At 38.3% G+C, this 20069-nt stretch overlaps 4 protein-coding genes across 9 annotated transcripts; 1 reads left to right on the plus strand and 3 right to left on the minus strand.

Annotated features, from left to right (window-relative positions):
• Positions 1-2227: 2227 nt before the first annotated feature.
• On the minus strand, positions 2228-9280 carry LOC122071991 (NAC domain-containing protein 17-like). Of its 2 annotated transcripts, none has more exons than XM_042636489.1 (5): positions 8800-9280; positions 4878-5155; positions 4440-4760; positions 3001-3769; positions 2228-2906 (listed from the first exon to the last, which is right to left on the minus strand). In XM_042636489.1, the coding sequence occupies exons 1-5, from the start codon at positions 8984-8986 to the stop codon at positions 2515-2517; spliced, it is 1947 nt and encodes a 648-aa protein (XP_042492423.1). In that variant the 5' UTR covers positions 8987-9280; the 3' UTR covers positions 2228-2514. The 2 variants fall into 2 exon arrangements, with proteins under 2 accessions (XP_042492423.1, XP_042492422.1); XM_042636488.1 differs by lacking the exon at positions 8800-9280 and adding an exon at positions 5471-6022.
• An 879-nt stretch (positions 9281-10159) lies between these two features.
• Positions 10160-19378, minus strand: LOC122057521 (probable disease resistance protein At1g61300). Its single transcript, XM_042619648.1, has 3 exons — positions 16458-19378; positions 14997-15099; positions 10160-10553 (listed from the first exon to the last, which is right to left on the minus strand). Exons 1-2 carry the CDS (start codon positions 19275-19277, stop codon positions 15040-15042), a joined length of 2880 nt encoding a protein of 959 aa, XP_042475582.1. The 5' UTR covers positions 19278-19378; the 3' UTR covers positions 10160-10553; positions 14997-15039.
• Positions 12610-13179, minus strand: LOC122093899 (subtilisin-like protease SBT1.5). The gene is made up of 2 exons (XM_042664450.1): positions 13148-13179; positions 12610-13027 (listed from the first exon to the last, which is right to left on the minus strand). Exons 1-2 carry the CDS (start codon positions 13177-13179, stop codon positions 12610-12612), a joined length of 450 nt encoding a protein of 149 aa, XP_042520384.1.
• On the plus strand, positions 13595-14986 carry LOC122057530. 5 transcript variants are annotated; one of them, XM_042619667.1, is made up of 4 exons: positions 13595-13676; positions 13761-13909; positions 14168-14446; positions 14556-14986. In XM_042619667.1, the coding sequence occupies exons 2-4, from the start codon at positions 13884-13886 to the stop codon at positions 14755-14757; spliced, it is 507 nt and encodes a 168-aa protein (XP_042475601.1). In that variant the 5' UTR covers positions 13595-13676; positions 13761-13883; the 3' UTR covers positions 14758-14986. The 5 variants fall into 5 exon arrangements, 2 of the variants coding, with proteins under 2 accessions (XP_042475601.1, XP_042475593.1); XR_006133552.1 differs by having other exon boundaries at positions 13599-14252; positions 14381-14446; XR_006133554.1 differs by having other exon boundaries at positions 13599-13909; positions 14168-14252; positions 14381-14986.
• Positions 19379-20069: the final 691 nt, after the last annotated feature.

The following is a 20069-nucleotide window of genomic DNA, read 5'->3' on the forward strand; positions in this document are numbered from 1 at the left end:
TTGTATGCTTAACTAATTTTTTTTTTAAGATTTTTGGACAATGATAGTTTCTGAAACCAATTAGGAACCGAAACCGGTCCATCCATTATTAAAAGGTTCTGGATCTCAAGTTTTGGGACTGTAAATATAAACGAGCCAGTTCTGATTTGACCCCTATAGGATCAGAACCGATTACCCCAAACTGGACCCATTTAGAAGAATGCTTACAAAGGCCAAGGCTCAAGCATGCCTACCGCTTCATCTAACCAGTTTCCAACCCCATGTTTATGGACATGGGCTCCAAATTAACCACAAAGGTTTGCATTAGAAAAGCCCAAATCCCTTCTATGTTTTTAGCTCTCATGAAAAAATTTAGGTTAAATTAATTGGCAAAGTTAAAAATGGACCTCTCGATAGGGTTATTAGATGGAAGATGCTAATCGGATCGTTCAGAATCTTCAGATCATTGACCTGCAGGGATCAACACCTAGGGCTTTTAAGTTTGACTGTTGGATCAAAAGGTCAGATTATTCAGAATGCGAACCACTGAGCCGATCCAGCTCACGGCCCAGTCCATTTCTTCACAATCTTGCCCAGGCTTAAACATTTGTTAGTTCTTAATTAGCTTGTGATGATACCCTGGGTTTAGCTCCTCTGGTCTAAAGGCTCTGTGATAACAAATGTTTTCAGTTTAGAGTCTCTCCACAATTGATCTATTACACAAGCTAGGTGTAGACCTACTTAGACTACAAGAACTTCTCCCAAACTTGCAATGAAAAAGGGTTCTACAATGAGCAATTTCAGCCCAAATGCAGTTTGTGAATTTGGCAAATTAAAAATAAAATTATGATTGTCAGGAGAGCGCACATACTACTAAAGGAATGTATGGATATACATGGACAATATATGATTGAATCTGAGTATGACGTTTATTTCTAGGTTATTCACATCACCCTTCTAGGTGGCAAAAATGGATATACAATTCTAGAGATTTCACCTAAACTTGGTGGTCAAGAAAACATTTTTCCTAAAAATATATAATCTTATAGTTTAGAGAAAATATATAAAGGAAAAAACCCCCCACACATCATAGTGCAATTCCTCTCTCATATTTTATTATGGGGAAAAAGATTTTTTGAGGTTGGGTATGTTAGTAATTTTGTGTCTATCTCTCTCATCCTCACATGAAATCACATCGTTGCCCTCCAATGAATGATTTTGTTTTGCCACCCCTCACAGGTATGCTCCTCTATGCTGCTTGCTTAGATAACCCTCTCCCTTTTATAATTTTGTCTATTCTATTATGAATATGTGAGTCCCATGTAGAGTTAATCTTTTTCTTTGAACCACTGGGGTAGGGTATGTTAGCAATTTTGTGTCTATCTCTCTCAACCTCACATGAAATCACATTGTTGCCCTCCAATGAATGATTTTGTTTTGCTACCCCTCACTGGTATGCTCCTCTATGCTGCTTATTTAGAGAACCCTCTCCCTTTTATAATTTTATCTATTCTATTACAAATATGTGAGTCCCATGTAGAGTTAATCTTTTTCTGTATAACTATCGATATGGCATGTAGACTCCTCCTTCCTACACTAGGAAGCATGGGGAACTCTCTCCCATAATATTATATAGAGCCAATAAGAGATTATTTTTTTCCCATCTTAGCCATGTAGAGCGCTCATTTGGTTAGCAATGTCAAGTTTTAGCTACCACATAGTAGATATTTATACCAGGGACAAGGGGAAGAATACTCTCAACAATAATTTTTCTCGATGAAATTAATTTTTTTTTTTTTTCAGAAAATTTTGAAAAATGGAGAAATTATTTATTAAAAAAAAAATAGAAATTAGTTGTAGGAACCATGAGTCAAGAATCAAGATCTGAACTTTTTAGTCAACTACATACTATTCAAATATGTTTAAGGTTGAGACTCATCACCTTTGAATAAAGATGCTAAGGATGAGATGAGATGAAATCATGCTTCACGTTCCTGTTTTACAAAAAATTAGGGTTTGAAGTATTTACTCAATCCAATCCCAACTTGCAGATAAGGCAGTTAATGTTTCAATTATACTGTACAGACTATGCATGGCCACCTATGTGCATATAAAAAATCAAAAATGTACCCGAAGCATGAGATTACGCAGCCTTACCCCGAGAATGGCATGGCTATCTCCGCACGAGGCGATGCAAATATAATACCAAATAATACTCATACTTTAAATCATAGGGTAACATTTCACATAATATTTAGCCACCTAGAGCAAACATTTGAACATTTCTCAACATGTCAATAATCCATATAAAATTTTCCAAGTGAGTTTTACATGTTAATATTTTACATGGAAACAAGTAAAGCTGCCATGGGAAATCATGGCAAACTAGTTGTGGCTGAACCAAAACATAATCACTTTCTGTAATCAACTCTATGTTGAAATTATTTATTTTCAAACCTCGTGAACTAAGTTTTCTTAACCTCCTCCTGCAAAGAACCCATGAACAGAGAGAAGATACATCCTTTCTTTACATATTTACGATGACAAAAATCTCCCCAAGAAAGTAGAGAGAACTTTCACAGTTGTACTCAGCATCAACACGCATATTACAGCTCTCATCACCCCAAAAAATGAAAGAAAGCCAATACCCCTACTTCCACCTCCCCTCCTCACATTGGGGGTGCCTCCTGCAGCAGCAACATCCACGCTATTGGCATTGATTCGCCTCCTACTAAAACTCGACATCCGCTCAAATGCCTGATTTATTAAGGGGCTCTCGGAGGCAGATGCAGGAGTAGCTGGTATTGTCTCCAAAATGCTCCAGAATTTAGAACTGATCCAAGATTCTTGATGTTCAACCTGATTGCCACCTTCATTCTGTCTAGCTTCAGCAATAAGATTTGGAGAACTACCAGCATGTAGAAGACCTACACATTATGGGCACATCAAGATGTTCAAAATCAGCAAAAGTAATGGCTACTTAAGAATCATTGATACTGAAAAATATGTTGATATATGTACCTGGAGTTGGCGAATCATACAACCCTTGACTAACTCCAGTTAATAAATTTATGCTGGATGTCTCCTCGTGTGTCCACAGCTCACTACTAACGTTATTTGTATAATCTGATTGGGGAGCCTGATAATTTAACTCACTTGCCATGTCACCCTGGAGTGTGTCTAAAGATGATTGTGATGTCATCCCCTGATCAACCACCAATTGATTAGATCCAGGTGATTCAAATAAGCTGGATCTCTGGTCATATGTCCACAGCCCACTGTTTAAGTTATTTGTGTCATTTGGCTGCGACGACAGCTGATAATTCAACTCGCTTGCCATGTCACCCTCGAGTGTGTCAAAATATGATTGGGACGTCATCCTCTGATCAAAAGGCCCCAGCTCTTGAAGCAACACGTCTGCATCAAAGTAAGGATAAGGTCCATCCAATCCATTTGTTTTCTGAAGCTGCAAGTTGTCGCAAGCATTCCCCATTTCTAGAAAGCTAGGTACTGGATCCCCGAGATCATCCATTTCTAAGAAATCATCCATTTCTAAGAAATCATCCACCACTACATGTTGATCCTGTTCAGAAATAGTGGGAGCAGATGAGACCTCAGGTGCCTCGCATGACTGCATATTAGAGGTATTTGACAGCGTGACCTCATAGCTAGCATGTGCAACAGATTGCTGTCCACCAGGATGCAAAACCACTATTCTTGGTTCGGTAGAAATGGCTTCCCCAACTGATGGATCCACCATAGTACTCAGGGTTTCTTCTTCACCATCAAACTACATCAATAAATAAACACAAACTGATAAATTTCACGATCTATAATAAAAACCACATTCCAACCAAAAAACATGAATGCTAACAAATATTTTAGAACGTAAATGTCAAACAAAGATACTCCTTGCAACCACCAATTAATTCCAAGGTTTAAAATTAGTACTTCTACCAGTATTTCAGTACAATCAATACACCACTATTATCATACTTAACAGAAAAGTTTTTATTCTATAATAAAAACCACATTCCAATTGAAAAACATGAATTCTAACAAAAATTTTAGAACATGTAAATGTCAAACAAGGATAACCTTTGCAACCACCAATTAATTCCAAGGTTTAGAAGTATTACTCCCAACAGTATTTCAGTAGAATCAATGCACCACTATTATCATACTTAACAGAAAAGTTTGTATTCTCAAGCTTAGATTTTTCCTCTCATAGATAATCACAAAAGAAATTTCTGACAAGGTTGCATGTGTAAAAGCAAAAGAAAATAAAAATGAAATGAAGAAGAAAAGTACCAGTTAGTGCATTGAAAGGTCATGCTAGTAGTAGGCTTTTCTTAAACTGACTGCTCTACCAAAACAATAACAGAAAGAGAAGATCCAAGAACACAAATGTAATATGCACAGACCACATTTGGTATTGGAAGACTAGAGACTTGAATTACCTGGTGTAATAAGTAAGCGAACTCATCAATTTGTGGTTGATCAACTTTGGGGTCATCCGCAAACTCATCAATTTGTGGTTGATCAACTTTGGGGTCATCCGCAATTCGCTCTAAAATCTTTTCTCTACCGTTCTCTGCTAGCTGACCTTCATCATGAATTGTGAAGCTATCAACGGAAGGCATTACATTAAGCAGCTGCACCGCATCAACAGGATCATCGTCGTCAGCCCATTCCTCTTCCCTGAATGGTGCCCCATATTGCTCGCCATTTTTGGGACCAGATCCACTCTTTTTGAAAACCTTATAAAGCGCAAAGTAATCCTGAAAACAGAACACAAAAGAAAAGTTCAAGAACACAGATAATTTATCAAAACTATATAGATAAAAACAAATTATTTTTAAGGGAGACCCTATTTAAAATAGACTACTGTTGCATACCTTCACATCCTGGCATCTCTTGAGCTCCTCCTCATCCATGGTATACTCATGCATCACCCAATTTGTACGATCACCACTAGGAGCACGCCCTTGGTAGAAAACCAGAGTCTTCTTCACCCCAACTTTCCTATCATTCCAGGTGATATCACGGTCCTTACCAGTCGACTTCCAGTGGCCGTGCCTGGTTGCTCTATTCATTCTAGACCCATTCGGATACCTCCTATCTCTAGGGCTAAAGAAGAACCACTGTCTGTCACCAGTCTTTAACAACGATTGACCTACAATAATTTGGGAAAACAATAAATGATCCTCAATGTAAATTGAATTCAGGAAAAGCTCAGAAACCCTAATTATATAACATAATCTTACCCTAATTATGAACAATATACTAAATGATTTCAAAAGAAAAAATAAATTTACACAAGAACCCAAAGCTCCGATCAATCCGATGCATTCTCAATAAAGCTTAGGTCAACAATCTCAGCACACGAAAACTTCGTATCCAATCAAAACTGATAGTGTATACAGATGTTGATTCAGATGATAGAAACGGAGAATTTTAAGGAAAAGAAAGCGAAGGGAGAGACAAATACCCTCCAATTCTTCGGGTTCGCACTTGTAAACGTCAAGTTCTCTAATAACGTTGAGAGCTAGGCGACGGCGACGGATCTTCTTCTTCAGATAATAGAGTATTAACTCCTCATCGGTGGGATGGAATCGGAATCCGGGAGGCCATCTAGTATCACTAAAATCATTATGAGAGCGATTAGATACCCTCATTTCTCTACACTTTGATTCGCAAACCGCCGGAAAACAAGAAAAGAAAGATAAAAAAAACCCTAACACCAGATGAACTGGAATCAACACTTCTAAGATCGAACTCAACTCTTAGGAGGGATTCTTCCACCCCTCCAAAAACGAACTTCAATCACAATCAGAACCCAAGAAGCTCCTCACAGCCCCTCTTTATCGAATCTGATCGGAAGATAGAATCGATGTCCAAATAGATAGTGGTCGTTGGGTCAAAAATCGCAAAAGTGGTCAGAGAGGAAGAAGGATGGGATGGGCCGCAGCACCTGAAGGGAAGTTTCCGATAAGAAAGTTCCTATTAAAATATTAAGGATGATTTGGTCTATTAATAAGAAGCCAGGGCTATTTACGTCATTCATCAGCTTATAATTTACCAACAGGCGGCACATGGTGGTATTTTTGTAAATTCACTGCTAGAAATATCGGGCTCTTTTTTTTTTTTTTTCTTATGAAAATCGTTTATTTTTTTAAATAAAAAACTTCATTGATCAAGTAAAATAAAAATAAAATAGCACGTAGAGCCTATTATTGTTTATGGCTCTTCTCGCTAAGCTATACATAATGACTAGATCGTTGTTAGGCCTTAGACAGAAAATGGTTTTAAACAAAACATTATAGACATCAAGTAATATTGGTCATGAGCTCCAAGGCCCCAATTTGGTTTTCTTCTCAAAAAATAGATCTTTTATCTTCTAAGAATCATTCAAGATTTCTTCTATCCTCCGTTCTCTATCTGATGTCTGCTTCATGTCATAGAGTAGGCCTTGAACGTTGGCCTCCAAAATTTGTCATGTCATCATATAATTAGCATATAATGAAACATATTTTCTTTCTTTTATAATGCATGTAACCCATCCAACAATATTTTTCCTAGGGTTGGTGACCGCCAAACATATCAGTAATGTTAGTGTACTACTCAGCATTAAGAAAGTGTGGATGTTCGTATTATGGTTAATAGGTATAGAGTTTCATGTTATCTTTCCCAAGTGAGAGATCCATTCATGTACTTGTTTTAAAACCAAATAAGGATTCGGCTTTGCATTCATGAAGGTAATCCAGTTCAAAAGTGACCATAGAAAGTAGCAAGTACTGATAAAAGTGTTAAAAAAAAATTTTGTTTAAGTCATCAGTGTGAATAGTCATGGAATTAAAGCATTATAAGGGATTGAAAAGAAAATGCAGAGAGGAATTCAATTCTGAGCTCCAAAGGACTAGCCGCCCATATCCTTTTGTTAAACTTACAAGAATGAAGATATGCCATAAAGATTCCTTTTGGTTGTGGCACAAGTTCGGTCACCCCTCTTTCTTCTCTCAAATTCAAGAGGTAAAGTGAAACATGTAAGCTTAGCATGTAAAATGTTGACCCAAATGGTAACAAAACATAGTATTAAAACTTCAGACTATAAAAGAGTGGATGGTAATGGTTGAGGCACCGCATGCATTTCTATACATGAAGATGCATACATGATACCAATATATAAGTGGGTTTTGGATTAAATTATGCAATGAAATTGACATGTGACAAATCTAATGAGTATACTATCCATCCGACCCATCATAATTTTCTTGTCACCATTCCACATGGCACAATCAAATAGGGGCCTTAATAAGCTTAGGGGCCTTAATAAGCTTCTCAAGACTAGACCATTCAAATGAGTTTTTCCCATATAAAACATATAGAACATGTGCATCATGGGTATTCATATTTGTCAATAAAAAAACATAAATAGATGTAACAATGAGACGTTTTAATTTATAAGTTTAGGGATTTAGGGAAAGGTTTTTTTTTTTTTAGAAAACTGGGGAAGACTTATGTCACCACAAAAACAGTCTCTTTTTTTTTTTTTGTAGATTAAGGTTAGTGTTAGATGTAAAAACTCAAGAGGTCATGTTTTTTAGGGAGACAAAGATTACTACAGCAAATAACTTGAGTTATCAACTAATAGGATCGATTATATCAATCAGTGAGTTGTAAAAAAATATTAAAAAAAAAAAAAGTAAAAAAAAAAAAAAAAAAAAAACACCACAACAACTAAATAGCAGTCAACTACAAAGATTCTTGCCTTCATCCCTTTATTAACATCCACAGCTAAAGCTTTGGCTTATTTCAATGAGATTTGTATTTTGTTTTGTTCCAATTTAGAGTATTATTATTATTATTATTATTATTATTATTATTATTATTATTATTATTATTATTATTCCTATTTAGAGAGAAATTATCATTTCAAGTATACATTCTGTGATAAAAGATATTCTGATGCATAAAGCTACTCAGCATCAAAAGAATTGAGTTATGTAGCAGAAATCTAATAAACAATATAGAAAAAAAAATTATAAAGATATAAGTAATTAAATCATACTCAATCTATCTTGAATTATATATTCCTGTGCTAATTTGATATCTTAATGGGTCTTCAAAACCAGACGTTGGGCAAAATATGCTTTTACTTTCTAATAACAATCTTATATTATCTTATTATCTGGATCCTAGTAAAATATCTCTGTTGCCATGACTGCTACAAAGCTCATCAATCTAGAATGTTTTCATTTTGTTGTGAATAAAAATTTTCACAAATTCATTTGACAACCCAACGAAGTATGAAAAAAATATAAAATCTTAACTGATTAGAAAGAAGTGTCACCCAAATATGAAGGTTTTTTGATCATCCATCCACATTCTAGCTCAGATCATTTTTAATTCTTTAAAGTCATCACTTACACTTACGAAGGCAAGAACAGGACCAAACCTAAGACAACTTGACCAATTTCAAATCACATAAATATTACATAACTATTAAAAAAAAAAAAAAAAACGCTAAATGATCCTCGATGTAAATTGAATTCAGGAAAAGCTCAGAAACCCTAATTATATAACATAATCTTACCCTAATTATGAACAATATACTAAATGATTTTAAAAGAAAAAATAGATTTACACAAGAACCCAAAGCTCCGATCAATCCGATGCATTCTCAATAAAGCTTAGGTCAAAAAGCTCAGCACACGAAAACTTCGTATCCAATCAAAACTAATAGTGTATACAGATGTTGATTCAGATGATAGAAACGGAGAATTTTAAGGAGAAGAAAGCGAAGGGAGAGACAAATACCCTCCAATTCTTCGGGTTCGCACTTGTAAACGTCAAGTTCTCTAATAACGTTGAGAGCTAGGCGACGGCGACGGATCTTCTTCTTCAGATAATAGAGTATTAATTCCTCATCGGTGGGATGGAATCGGAATCCGGGAGGCCATCTAGTATCACTAAAATCATCATGAGAGCGATTAGATACCCTCATTTCTCTTCACTTTGATTCGCAAACCGCCGGAAAACAAGAAAAGAAAGATAAAAAAAACCCTAACACCAGATGAACTGGAATCAACACTTCTAAGATCGAACTCAACTCTTAGGAGGGATTCTTCCACCCCTCCAAAAACGAACTTCAATCACAATCAGAACCCAAGAAGCTCCTCACAGCCCCTCTTTATCGAATCTGATCGGAAGATAGAATCGATGTCCAAATAGATGGTGGTGGTTGGGTCAAAAATCGCAAAGGTGGTCAGAGTGGAAGAAGGATGGGATGGGCTGCAGCAACTGAAGGGAAGCTTCCGATGAGAAAGTTCCTATTCAAATATTAAGGATGTTTTGGTCTATTAATAAGAAGCCAGGGTTATTTACGTCATTCATTAGCTTATAATTTACGCAACGTGCGGCACATGGTGGTATTTCTGTAAATTCACTGCTAGAAATATCGGTCTCTCTCCTTTTTTTTTTTTTTATGAAAATCATTTATTTTTTAAATAAAAAACTTCATTAGTCAAGGAAAATAAAATAGGACGTAGAGCCTATTATTGTTTATGGCTCTTCTCGCTAAGTTATACATAATGACTAGATCGTTGTTACGCCTTAGACAGAAAATGGTTTTAAACAAAACATTATAGACATCAAGTAATATTGGTCATGAGCTCCAAGGCCACAATTTGGTTTTCTCCTTAGAAAATATATCTTCTATCTCATTAGAATCATTCAAGATTTCTTCTATCTTTCGTTCTCTATCTGATGTCTACTTCATGCCATAGAGTAGACCTTGAGTGTTGGCCTCCAAAATTTGTCCAATCATTATATAATTAACATATAATGAGACATATTTTCTTTCTTTTATAATGCATGTAGCTTATCCAACAATATTTTTCCTAGGGTTGGTGACCGCCAAACATATCAGTAGTGTTGCTATGACTACTACAAAGCTCATCAATCTAGAATGTTTTCACTTTGATGTGAATAAAAATTTTCGCAAATTCATTTGACAACCCAACGAAGTATGCAAAAAATATAAAATCTTAACTGATTAGAAAGAAGTGTCACCCAAATATGAAGGTTTTTTTATCATCCGTACACATTCTAGCTCAGATCATTTTTAATTCTTTAAAGTCAACACTTACACTTATGAAGGCAAGAACAGGACCAACCCTAAGACAACTTGACCAATTTCAATCATCACATAAATATTACATGACTATTCAAAAAAAAAAAAAAAAACTGAAAAGCCTCTTACTGAGCTTATTGTGACTAGATCAATGAAAGCTTCCAACAAAACACCTCTACTTATCAATTAACTTACTCATATCCCTATGCTCCCTTCACTCTCTTAAATTCTCAAACCCACAATCTCCCAAATCCAAATTCATACATATCACTCAACACTCATCAGTCAAGCACCACAACAACAATATACTCAACAAGAGTCATGGCACGTTTGCACCTTCTTCATTCTTAAATGCCATATCATATTTTCAGTGACATTCTCGGCCCATGTTAATAATAATCTCCTACTCAAATTGAGGATGGCCTGTCCATTTTGGAACCTGTGGTTGCACAATCAAATTTATTGAGTCTTGTAAAACCACAAGCACAAAGAGTAAGCCAAGATAGAACTTCATAAATAACTTGACAGCAGGAAATATAGTAAATATGTTGTGATCTTTACATCTATTGAATATAAATTTAGATATCTAATAAAATATGGTAAACCATATTAGATGGCTTTATGGCCATATCCAATACTATAATGAAATTTTGTGGCATATAAGCAGATCCCACGAATAACAAAGATGAAGGGGAGTAAGAACGTAAGGTTATTTTTGCCATAAAGTAGTGGAGAGAGAGAGAGAGAGAGAGAGAGAGAAATTTTTATTATTATTAAATTTTAAAATAAAGTTAAGAGGCAGTTTTATACACAATCGCGCATAAAACTTTTTGCAAAAATTATGTTAATAATAATCTATCAAAGTACCAAACAAAACATCACTATACAACCCATCTCGGTATTACCTTAAAAAACATACAACCCATCTCAACTTTATCCCAACTAAATGGGATCAGTTACATGGGTTCACGGGATTAAAAAAAAAAAAAAAAAATTGGTGACATCTCACTCACGAACAATCTGCAACACGGATCTTAGCATTTCTGGTAGCTCTATTAGATGTCATACTTAGGTGAAAATTTAATTTTTATATATTTCTTCTTACTAACTTTTCAATGATCATTTTTTTCTTGCCCCTAATCATTTTCACTCCAAACAAAAAATCATTTGCACTTATAATTCTAAAAATACTAAATACCAGGCTGGCTTAGGGCTCGGCTCTACACCAAAATTTCCAAGCCCAAGCCCACTCAAACACAGAAGTACTGGTTGTGCCACTAGATATGGATGCGGCTCCTCTCCTTATCCTCAATCGTCCATGTTTCTATTAAAAACGAAAAAAGTCCACGTCTTGCCAGGTCTATCTGCGTATTTAACACGTGTATATAACGCATCCAACGTGTCATATTTTGCCCAGAAAAAACCACCCATCGTCGGTACTAACCCATACTTGAGTGGATCAAAATCCTCTGTTTTTTCCATCCATATTTTTCCTTGTTTTGCTACCTGCAGAACGCGACATGTGGACAATAAGGAGACCAACGGTCAAGATTGGGTGAGGATTATTACATCCGATACGTTGGTCTTAAAATTGTCCACGTGTCGCGTTCTGCAGGTAGCAAAACAAGGAAAAACAGGGATGAGAAAAACAGATGATTATTTTCCTACCTGAGTGCCATGTCTTTGGATAAAAATCCTCTGTTGTTCTAATCGTCTGTTTTTCCATGTTTTGCTAGGTGCAGAATGCGACACGTGGATGATGCATCACCAACGATCAAGATGATATATGTTGGTTGAGGCTACCAAAACCGGGTTTTCTCCTTGTGAACCAGACCAAGAAGTTGCACTCAGTCTCTTGTAAAAGTCTTTTCTTCTCCATTTTCTCTTCTACTATCGTCCTGAAAAGGTTTTGAATGATCTGGATTGAACAACAGCGGAGAAGAAGAAAGAGCTAACAAACCATGAGCATCGGCGTTGTCGTTGAGGAAAGCTTCTGCTTCAAAGAGGAGACCCAGCTAACAGTACTCAAGACGTCTCACTTCTTCCCCGGCGACGGTTTCGCCGTTTACGACACCAAAGGAAAGGTCATTTTCCAGGTAGACTCTTACGGCCCCGATTCTCGACTCAAAGACGAACTCGTTTCCTCCTCTCTTCTTCTTCTTCTTCTTCTTCTTCCTCGGGGCTAGTAACTACATACTTTCCATCAGACCAGGCCAGCGAGCCGCTCGTCATGGTTGAGCTCCCAGGGGAAAGCTTGACGGGCGTGGCCTTTACCCTCACCAAAAAGCTCAGCTTTTGACCCACTCTCCTGAATATCAGCTTCTCAGGCTGCACCGTCACCGTGGTCCCACTCGGAGGCTTCACCATTAATTCATAGACCGATTTAGGTTCCCCCACGTTCGTCACCGTCCTGATGAAGTGTGTCGACATCCTCGTTCGCCTTGGCTCCTGCGGCTTCTGCTCCGTTCCGTCGCCCAACTGCTGGAATACCACTGTCAACGATGGGTAGTTAAGTCCGAAGGCAAACCCGACGGCCCTATCCCCTCATGCCAAGCTGCCAGTATGTTCAATCCCGGTGCTATCACGTCTGGTTTCAGTATCTCCGGTGACTCCGGGTTTGGCCCTCTGGCTGAGAACGATGCCACCACTGGGGCCGACTGGACCCCCAGACGGGTTCCCCTGAAGGTGATCGTCACCGTCGCCCGTCCCTTCTCGCCATTCTTAGTTCCACTGTTGGCCGCGCTGATGTATCTTCGTATCTCATCGCCCCCGGAAGCCCCGACTGCGGTTGCCGGCAACACGTGGCAGTCGGCCACCAAACCTTCACCATCGAAGACGCCGTTGGCCAATATCATCCCAACCCCGCCAGCCTTCCTCACCACGTCCCCTTTGGCAGCTCTGGAGTTGATCCCTCTGGTAGAGAAGAGGAAACGGATTTTAAGGGAATGAGAGAGATAACAGAGAGTGAACAACAAGAAGAGAGGAGGAAACGGGTTGGGTTGGGTCATACAAATCTCGATTTGGTTCACAAACCTCAACCTGGTTTTGGTAGCCTCAATCAACATATATCATCTTGACCGTTGGTGATGCATCATCCACATGTCGCGTTCTGCACCTAGCAAAACATGGAAAAACAGACGATTAGAACAACAGAGGATTTTTATCCCATGTCTTTACCCATATGAGATTGCTGTTTTGACCTATGCTGCACTCCTCTTCCATTTCCTCTCCCAAACTGCCAGGGTAGAAATCGTCTGAAATTCTCATCTCGTACAATTCCATACAATTCCACCCTAAACGACTGACACGTGTAAATATTCCATATCTACGGTTCAGATTAATCAACCATAATACAATGTTAATTAACCATAATACAATCTGAACTGTAGATATGGAATATTTACACGTGTCAGCCATTTAGGGTGGAATTGTATAGAATTGTACAAGATGAGAATTTCAGACGATTTCTACCTAAACTGCCAAGACCAAGAGCTTCTCCTTCTTCTACCCATCTGAGACATTCGAACGGAGAAGCCGACGCCGATGATCGCAGGCAACCTAGGTAAAATCCTCAACTGCCGATCTCTTCTCTTCCATTCGCTTCTCTCCTAAACTGCCGAGATCGAGATCTTCTACCCATCTACAGAGGCGTGGTTTTGCTTCAAAGAGGAGAAGGAGGTGCGGAGGTGCAGTCGTGCCGAAACCGAGAACTTCTACCTGTGGTCAGTGCTCTGGTTTTGCTTCACAGAGGTAAAACCCCCTTGAAGACATGGAAAAAAACACCTTAAAACTCAGGTATGAAAGACATGACGCTTTATTCACTACTTTTTTTTTTTTTTTTTTTAAATAATGAGAGACATGGCGCCCCATTCCCATTTCTGGCAACCCTTCTTCGTCCCCAATCCCCCAAGAGTCCTCCACCACCGCTGAAAGAATGAAAGAAAATCTCCTAATCCCAAAATTTCTAAAGTTCTAAGACCAGACCAGAGAATCTTCTATGTCTGCATCACTGCTCGGCTCTCGAATCATTCCGGAAACAACCAACAATTGCAGGTGCCATCACCGCAAGGGCTACAACAGCAAAACCATAATGTGCGCCTGCATCGACAACTCCTGCTACGATTCTGATTGGACCCAGGTCGTCAATCGTTTTCTTAACAATTATGTTTACTTCTCCAGACCCAGTTTCCCCGGTCTCGTCACTTGTTCTCCTCTCACTCATCAAGAAAAGAACACCTCTGCCTCCGTTGACGCCGTTGAATACAGGGATGATGTGACGTGGTTGAAGGCGCGAGAAGAAGCTCAGCGCGATATGGAGCAAGAACCCATCTTGTGTGGCTGCTATTTCTGCTCAATTCCCATTTCTGCTAGATACTTACTGATCTTTGAGCCTATTAAATTCTAATTTACTTATACCTCTATCTATTGTCATCTTTGGTAGTTTCCAGTTTGGGAGAGAAGAGATCGGAAGAGAAGAGTTGCAGGATATGTTAGAGGAGAAATCTCAGATGGGTAAGGATGTGGCGCTCGGGTATGGGTTAATAGTGAAGATGGGTGATTTTTTCTGGGCAAAGGATGATAGCCGTTGGATCCGTTATGATAATGTGTCAAATGCTCAACCTGGTCAAGAGATGGGCGATTGAGCCGGATACCACCCGTATCCAGAACAGGCATTTGTTACTTCATGCTAGAAAGAACTTTAATGGTTGTATAGAAACGTATAACCTTATAGTGAAAAGAGCTTCGTTAGATGGGAACAAAAAAAAATTAGAAGGAAAGGAAGATTTAGTGCTAAAAATGTAGAATGTATAGAATAACATTAAAACTCAGTACAAAAGACGAAAAAAACTTTTATAATGGTGGAGGATATAAAGAGTCATACCTGACACTTAAGATGAAGTTAACCTTTCTTCTTATTTTTCTTCTTACTCCTCCTCATCATCATCATCATCATCATCATCATCTTTTTCTCTTTCTTTTTCTTCCTGCATGGACAAAATTCTATAATTATAGGGGAGATTATTGGGTTTCCATATGCTATGTGATAATATGAGAGAGAGAGAGAGGGAGAGACTTGAAAGGCTTTGAGACCTAGTTGGGAAAAAACTTGAGTCAATAAATAAGTATTCGGAGATAAGAAATGGTCAAGGTTAAAACAACTATAATAGATTAAAGAAGGGCATATTGTCAAGTGACGGAGTGATATGTTAATGTTAGATACAGAGTTGACTGGTCTGTCAAGAATCTTGATATCCTGTAAGTATAAAAAAAAAAAACATAAAGTGATATATCCTATTAATTTTTAAATAAAACAAATAACTAAAAAAAATATACGGAATGGGGATAAGGTGAGGTTCATATTTTGGGAAACTAATTCCTCTATATGAAATTTAACATGTGAAGAATTAATTAAAAAAAAAAAAAAAAAAAAAAAATGTGAAGATTAGAAAATGGGACTAACATGTTGAACAAGAGCTATAAGTCATGTACATATTTTTCATTAATCAAGTTTCAGTCCAAAATGAATATGTAATGTGGGTCAAAAGTGCATTTAAAATTAGAGAACAAAATTATCAAAATGTTGAAGAGGTTAGTGGAAGTTTTGTAATATTCTGCAACTTTGGATGCCCTTGGCCTACCTTGCATGCTCAATTTTGTGCTTGAATTTGAGTAATGATAGTGGTGAGTTTTCTCTATAAAATTGACATATTCAAATTCTTTGTGAAATAAACTAGATGGTCAGAACTTACAAGAATATATATATATATATATATTTGTTAGATCAAACACTAAGAAGCACGAATAATAAAGAGACAATAGATCTGTACGACACAGAGATTTAACAAGGTTCACACACCAGGGTGGTGTGCTACATCCTCAGGTGAAGAAGAAGATGATTCACTATGCAAAAGAGAGATTTACACCCTAGCAGGAGCGAGGAAAAACTTGCCCTGAAACCCTAGCTGCGTGAAAACCCTAGAATACGATGACTTTCTCAACAAGCAACAGTACATTATATATATTCCAAAATCGTGGATCGACCCATCGGGTCGCGGTTGATCCGGTCGAACCATACCGTGGGGGCTACGCCCCCGCATCCCCATACGAGATCAGTGATGGGCTCCGGGCTTGGGCCTATCGGCCCAACCCCTTTGCTTACATCACAGATCTCAGAAAAATTCCCATTCGGGTCGCCACCAAAATATGTCGGATCGGGTCAATCTTCAAAACGGGTCAAAAATTTGAGACAAACTTAACAATATTTATCCAACTTTAAGTAGATCATTAGGAGAGAATTAAGAAACCTAATAATAAAGTGGTTGAAATAGAATTCATTTTTTACCTGATCTCTCTTTTCCTTACGATACTTTTCTGTCATCTGGCTGTCGGTTTCATCATTTAAGGATATATCTGCACGATGGGCTCCAAATGGGGGTCTCCTCAACTTAGGACAAAGATAAACATGCGCTCCTTCTGCTGCAGAGAGAGATGGCCACTTCATCAAATCTAGATGCTGATGGTTGTTGCATATGGCTGTCAATTCTGGTAGCTCACACAACCTCATTTCCTTTAAACTTGGAAATGCATTGCTCAATATTTCCATGTCCTCATCATCATCATCTGATACTATAAGGTTCACCAATTGAGGACATTGATATACATGTAAAGACTTCAACTTTTTTAGCTGACATGTTACACCACTAGTGAAAAGAACCTCTAGGTTGGGGCATTCTTGTATTGTGATACGTCCCAGATTAGTAAAGCTGCTTTCAGCTGATTGTGAAATCCTACTACACAATTGCTTGAGATCTGGACAATTTCGTATAGTTAGGTTACTATAGCCACAAGCTGGAACCCATGTCAAACCATTACATGATATGAACTTCACCTCTCCATTCAAGTGTAGAGAGCCTTCTAGAAGTAGTAGGTCCGTCAAAGTTGAAGGATCAATATCACAATTCTGCAGGTGTAAACAAATTATGCTTTTAGCTAAGGGCTTCAACCAATGGGAAACCTTCACTCCTTTTATTTTGGCCTCCGGAATTCTGATAATAGAAGTCAAGTGAAGAGCCAATAAGGACCCCAATTCCATTATGCCGTTGGTAGACCATTTTAAACTGCTTCCATCAGTGTCCAACTCCTCTAGCTTATGCAATCCAGATAATACCCCACGTGGTATCCTCTTAAGCTGGGTAGTGTAGCCGATGTCGAGATGCCTTAAATTTTTCAACTTCTTCATCTCCATTGGTAGCTTTATTAACTCGCTGCAACCAATCAAATCTAAGAATATGAGCTGAGCCAACATTCCGATTTCTCGTGGTAATTCTTTTAGGTTATCACAATATGCTAAGCACAATAAACGAAGGTTGACAAGATGGCATATTGAAGGTGGCAAAAATTTTAAACCATGACAACGGTTCAAATCGAGTATTCGGAGTGCAGGCATTTGCTCCAAGAAGTGTACTTGGGGGATATCTTTAATAATACATCCTCCAAGGAGCAATGTTTGCAGTTGTGGACATTTATCTGGCAGTTGAGGTAAAGACTCTATCAGACTCCACATTAATGAAATCTTAGTTGCTTTGCCCCATTCTGAGGCATCAGGTGCCCTTGTTATTCCAAATCCTGCCTTTACAATGAACTTGGAGTATTGGTACTTATTCAATGTTGTCGGAGATGTGATCCACATACCTAATTCATGCATCACATCATGCATTCTACCATGTCCATCGTCATCGTGCTCAAATATGGATGAACTTTGAAGCTTTCCAACCAAAACATCAACTTTATTTCTCATATCTTCAAGTCGATGCATTTCATCACACACAGTTTCTTCACCAATGGCAAAATTATATAAGAAGTATTTCCCAATGGATCGTCCATCCTGGTTCCAATCGTTAGGAAATAAACAGCAATAGAGGAAGAGGGATTGTTGGATTGGTTCCAATTTTTCAAAACTAAACATGAGTTTTGAAAATACCTCTTTTTCTATACCTTCGAGATTCGAATTTGATTGTTGCTCCAATTCACGAATAGCATCTCTCCATTGTCCTTCTGTTTCCCGTGTTGACATTGTGCCGCCAATAACAATGATCGCCAAAGGTAATCCACCACACTTTTTAAGAACCTCCTTGGCAATGGGTTCTATTGTTGGTTTAGAAGTAATATCTTCACCAACTTTTTGGACAAAGAGTTCCCATGCTTCGTCTGCCCCTAATCTGTTCACTTGAATTGATCTAAGAGATTTTTTGGCTGCAAAAGGGATCACAAACCTTGTAACCACATCTTTTGATCGAGATGAGATTAATAATTTGCAACCATTCTCCTTCTTGGGTGCCAGAATGCAGATTTCAGTAAGATCAAAGGGCTCCCACATGTCGTCTAGTATCAACATATACTTCATTGTTTCGGAAAGACGACACAATTTTTCTCTTAAATCGTTCTCATCTTGGCGATCTTTCAGATTCAAGCCCAACCCTTTTGCTATTTCTTCTCGTATATCTGAGAACTTTGGTGTGGATGACACAGTAGTGAAAATGACGGAATCGAAGTGCTCGGTCTGTCGAAAGTGCTCATAGACGTGTCGAAGGAGTGTCGTTTTGCCGATGCCGCCCATACCGTACAACCCAACAACAACATGACTATCGTCAACCACCGCATCGATCATCTCTTGCTTCAGTTTCTCTGTTCTTGTTTGGCCCTCTATAGAAACGATGTCCAGCTTCTTCCCTTTGTGAGAGGTAGAAGCCGTCGCAGTCCAACCAGATTTTGGCTCTGCTTCATACAACCCCTCAACAACTTCCTTGAGTTTCAATGCTTTCTTGCTGAGCTGATAGCCTGACCAGCAGAAGCAGTGCCTTTGACATGCTCCACTACTCCTTCGCTCATCATACTCAGTTCGTAGGGTTTCGGCATTTGATAGAGCATTATTGACTTCACCGAACCAGCTATCTGCCTCTGCTGATGCTTCGACCCCTTGTTGCTTCTTCTCTTCTTCTACTTTTCCTCGTTCGCTGTCTCTCCTTCCAGCCAAGAAAATTGTTCTCTGTCTTAGTTCTTCAATGTTCTCCCCAAGGTTTCGTAACACCTGAAACCTAGCTCTGATTGGATCGACTACATATGTGGGAATCCATCCTACCGTCGAGTTTATGATGGTATCCATGATGAGAGAGAAAGAGAGAGAGAGTTCTGCAAATTACAGGAGGCAAGAACTTCTTGATATCAAACCGATACAAACATATCAATTTTGAGGAACTTCAATGGAATAAAAAGGTCAGCGGCTACAAACATTATTGCCTCCAACTAAGAGCTCCACTACTCTCTTTTTTTTATTATCTTTTTTATTTTTTTTATGGAAAGCTCCGCTACTCTTTGTCCTATCCAAAACTTTTTTATGGTAGGATGTTCTATCCAAAACAGAGATAATGTTGTTTAAACATGGTTAGTTACCGACACATTAAGTTAATGAGATTATGTTGTTTAAACATGGGTAATTACCGACACATTAAGTTTATGGGTAAGAGATCTACTGTCACACCCCGTTCACACTGAACTGGAGCGGTGATCGAGTTAACACCGGTTAACCCAAACCTACCAGGATCATCAGATACTGTATTCCACCACAGCATACGCACTCTAACATAAGTTCATCAGATCAACGGAAGACTAAGTTTTACCTGTGAATAAATCCCATATACTTGATACCCGAATGGTGATACAATAATTATATACATTTGGGCCCGAAGGCATGATATATACACAAAAAGAATAAAATTCAAATATCAAGTATATATAGGAAATCATCAAACCATCAGAGTACACAGCTCGGCTCGGTATCAAGGCTGGAGCTCAGCTCGGCGTCAAGGGTCGTGCCCAGCTCGGCATCATATAGAAGAGCTCAGCTCGGCCTCAGAAGTGGAGCTCAGCACGGCCTCAGAACTGCTATCCCGCAGCA

The sequence above is a fragment of the Macadamia integrifolia genome, chromosome 2 (genome assembly GCF_013358625.1).
Source record: "Macadamia integrifolia cultivar HAES 741 chromosome 2, SCU_Mint_v3, whole genome shotgun sequence".
Taxonomy (NCBI): domain Eukaryota; kingdom Viridiplantae; phylum Streptophyta; class Magnoliopsida; order Proteales; family Proteaceae; genus Macadamia; species Macadamia integrifolia.